The following is a 4,307-nucleotide window of genomic DNA, read 5'->3' as shown; positions in this document are numbered from 1 at the left end:
GGGAAAGAGAATAAAATACAATGATGTGTTTTTTCCACTACTACAGCATGCTCTGAAAATTAATATAATTCCTCAAACTACCACAATAATCTAGAATTCACAGGTACAACAGATACAACAGATGGTATCAACAGATGTTACAGACTGTATGTCCTACCACACCACCGGGAAACATCAGTTTAGACTATGTATTCCTGCACATGAAAATACAGTATTTCTGAAAAGCAACATTATTAATGTTCACTAAATATCTGCTTTAAGGAACCCTTCAAATTTCCTTACATTTCCTAAGTCACAATTACTCATACTTCCTATTTATATTTTTATAGAGGTTTAATTAAGCTTATGATGTTTAATAAAACTGGAGTCATCCAGTCTTTAAAAAAATTACTCAGTTTTGTCTGAAGGGTATATAAGGAAAGACTACATAAAAATAACTGCTTAGGTATTGATTTAGAGAAAGATACCTCTCACCACAGAGGATCCCACTCCTAAAGTTAAAATTTACTTAATTTACATCACAACCATGAGGCAAGAGTTCCTAAGTCAATAAGCAATTAATATGTGTGTGAGTCTTTCCAAAACTGTGGTGCCATTAAAGCTCTGCAAAGACCCCACAGGCTTCAAATTACGGCAACAGGAAAGACAGACAGGACTAGGAAAATCAACTAGATCTTCATGCCTGAGAACTCCAAACTCATGAGAACCACAAAAGCATTTTGTGAATTGGACAGGTCAGAAAACAAGCTACAAACACTCCGCCAAAATCAGAATTTTCTTTTTAGAATTCAGAACAAAGAACTCCATATGCTTAAGAAATGAAAGTAGAAAACTGAGGGTATATTAATACATTATACCATGCAAGAGTAGAAAATTTGCTTAGATAAAAATACTGAACTACAACTCACAGCAGACAAAACTTCATCAATTTATTCTGCTGTAAACTTACAAAATTCTAACAAGATTACTATCTTGCTTGAAATGTTATTCCAGAAATCAATTCTCTCGTTGTTTCACACTTTCCTCTAATTTTCTACTTATATTTACCCTGAAGCAACGTTTTAATCTTTTCTCCTTATTTTGGCGTAATTCCTGAGCAGTAATAATTTTAATCTCTGATGTGTAGACTTGGGGAAATAAAAGCGAAGTGACTTGCCTTTCCAGCATATCTTTCACTTGCCACATTAAGGCATTATCATCTAAGGGCCCATCAAAAACACCTTCTGCTCCACTCACCCAGTGGCAGGTACTTCTGGGTCATTTTTCACTAGCAGTATTTCTGCGATACAGACAAAACTGACATGCTTTCTGCTAAACAATTTATTATCAGTTCGTTTTGTGCTGACATTCAAATTTCAATACTCTTAACAAGAACAACATGCCCAATATGCATCAGAACAGCATCGTACCTGTACAGCTTATCACCTTTTTTGGCAAATCCAAGAAACTCTGGGTCCTCTGTTGCCTTACGGCTGTATTTGAAGTTTTCATTATTATTTCCCAAGCAGATTACCTTGCATTTTATACTATTATATTTTATTTACTTCAATGTATGTATGTACGAACTCCACTCATTCTCACTGCACAGTAATTCAATGGCCTCACACTGCCCTCTCCTCTCATTTAGAATCACTTAGAATCACTTGGAACATGTCGACTGCATCATCTTCCAATTTTATAATTTTGCATAGAATTACTAACGACGCTTTCACTTTCTAATCAACCTTTCCATTCCTTTTACATTCTCTTGGTCTCATGGGCAGGTACGTTTCAGTGATTACCTGGCCAAGATTTTCCTAGATTTTTATTTAATTTTTTTAAGATGAGCTACATTAAGGAAAAGAGTAATTTTTTTCACTTCCTTCCTGTCTTGGGTTCTTAATTATCCAATCCTTCAGGTGTTAGGAAGACCAAAGAGTCTACAACAGCATTTGTTTTATTCTGTTCAGAAGGTCTGAAGCTTTCTCTGCACAGCACGCAAGATGAGGAAAAAGAGTTTACTGTTTGCCTCAGCCACAGTTAACTCTTTAAAACACTCACAGCTTCACACTAGTCCCAGACATAGCAATTACCCAGTATTATGGATACATTATAGACACAGAAGAACAAGTTGTTTGTTTTTTGTTTTTTGGTTTTTTTTAAACACAAGTCAAATAATTACAAACTTAAAATCTATTAATCGTTACACAGCAGAAGTTTTCTACCTCTTGGTCACTCAGCACATCAGTCTGTGTAAAGAATTCAACCAGTGCATACAAGAAGCCAAGATCTAATCGGAGATCCATCTCTTGAATCAGCACCTTAAAATACCTACGTGTGAAGCAAAAAACAATTATTAAGGTGTTTTACGAAAATGAGTAACATAAAACTTAATCTTGGGTATTTAGGCAACTTACGTATTGACTATGTTTTGATTTTTTGAGGGATTCATAGAACAGTACGGGTTGAAATAGACCTTTCAAGGTCATCCAGTCCAACCCCCCCGCAGTGAGCAGGGACATCTTCAGCTAGGTCAGGTCGCCCAGAGCCCTGTCCAACCTGGCCTGGAATGTCTCCAAGGATGGGGCATCTACCACCTCTCTGTGCCAGTGTTTCACCACACTCACTGTAAAAAATTCCTTCCTTATAACTACTCTAAATCTCTCCTCTTTTAGTTTAAAACTAAAGGTCCTGTCCTTCTTACAAGTCCCCTTTAAGTACTGAAAGGCCGCAATTAAGGTCTCCCCAGCACTTTCTCTTCTGCAGGCTGATTTGCCATTACTGGTGAAAAGGTGGCTTCTCATAGTGATGTAAGATAAACATTTCATTTCCTGTAGCCAGAACTATTTTTATCAAGTAGCAGAATTTATCCCAATTAAACAGTTCTTCTGAAGTAATAAAAGGACTAACAATCTGCATTAAAAAGACACTTAAAAATTCTTGCTTTACCATGCAATTCTGTGAATAATAAAGGGGACTGCATTTTCAAGAATGTGCTGGTGTAAAATTACCTTGCATTATGCTTGCTCCTATAATAACTTTAATTTTAAAGCTTGATAAAACATAATCAATAGCAAAGGAGATGGAAGATGTCAAAATACATACTTAATATGAGATATTTGTGAATGTCCTGCAGTTCTCATGACGATACTGACATCAGTAAACGGTTTTGGTGCTATGAAGTTGTAAAATAAAAAGAAATCAGCACAGATTTTTATATGATGTACATACCATTGTATTTTTAATACGAAAATGTCATATATGTTCAAGATATTCTCAATCCTGTAAAAGTAGGATTGGATATGACTGGCAAACAACTAAGTCAGGGAAAAGAGCAGGAACAGAAAGGGATGGGAAGACAAGGATGAAATGGAACATCGAAATTCTATTTCACTGATCTCTGAAAATGTAACATTTTCACTTAATAGCAAATTAATATTGATAAAATCTTAGGCTTATGTAATTTCCCCAGACACAGAATAAGATTTTCTAATGGCTGATACAAAAATATAAACTAAACAACAAAAATAACTGCGCAGATCTATGCAAGGTAGTTTGAACTGGTCATATATAGAAGAAACACCTGACATCCTACTAGTTTCTGTTCAAAATTACAAGCAGTATTCTTTGACTCAAACCAGAACTCCTCCTGAAATTACTCTGGTCTTTCAAGAGACTTTGCACTGAAAGAGTTCATGTAAGCCTGCAGTTCATCACACAGTATGCCGACATGGAGCTCTGTGCTCCAAGCAATGGTCAAGCTGGAAGGCTACGTACAAACAGCCAAAATACAGTTTGCCATCTATGGAGCTTATAAATGGGGCCTCACAGAGCGATTCTGAATTTAGACTGGCAGCGGCACACATTTCTGATCAGTTATTTCAGACAGGCCACTTGGGTTATCTGTTGCAGGCAAGCAGAGAAAAAAACCTGCATGAATAAGATCAGCCATTTATTTGGGGCAGCAGGGAAAATTCAGAGAGGGAAAGTGAATCCTCACTGCCCCCAAACTGCACATGCAAGTAACACAGAACTGATGCAACAGATTCACTACCACAAAGATAAGGAACAATTTGATCTTTTCTTATTTACAGCAGGCAACTCTTTTCCTACACTTGTCAGCATTAAGCTTTAGTTCTGGTCTGAATATGACTGCCAAAAGCCCACTTTAACCTTGATCTAAACGTAACTTGGACATTATGGTCTCCAAGAGCACTGAAGAAGCAGCGTCTCAGAAAAATGTGCTTAAGATGTATGGTACTGCTGGATGAAAGAAATTGTTTTCTTCTGACTGTTACTGTTTAAATGGTTTTGTGTACACCTCCACT

General features: G+C 36.5%; 1 protein-coding gene across 1 annotated transcript in view; it reads right to left on the bottom strand.

Moving 5' to 3' along the window:
• LOC104490890 (vacuolar protein sorting-associated protein 13A-like) overlaps positions 1-4,307 on the bottom strand; it is a 32,262-nt gene that overhangs the window by 18,574 nt on the left and 9,381 nt on the right. The window contains exons 9-10 of the mRNA XM_010133240.1: positions 3,085-3,154; positions 2,205-2,310 (exon numbers count right to left, since the gene is read on the bottom strand). Coding sequence (XP_010131542.1) covers positions 2,205-2,310; positions 3,085-3,154 — 176 coding nt within the window. The remainder of the gene's footprint in view (positions 1-2,204; positions 2,311-3,084; positions 3,155-4,307) is intronic.

Source organism: Buceros rhinoceros, unplaced genomic scaffold (assembly GCF_000710305.1).
Source record: "Buceros rhinoceros silvestris isolate BGI_N320 unplaced genomic scaffold, ASM71030v1 scaffold5883, whole genome shotgun sequence".
Taxonomy (NCBI): Eukaryota; Metazoa; Chordata; class Aves; order Bucerotiformes; family Bucerotidae; genus Buceros; species Buceros rhinoceros.
The sequence above is the reverse complement of the archived record's forward strand: the minus strand, read 5'-3'. Positions and strand labels throughout refer to the sequence as shown.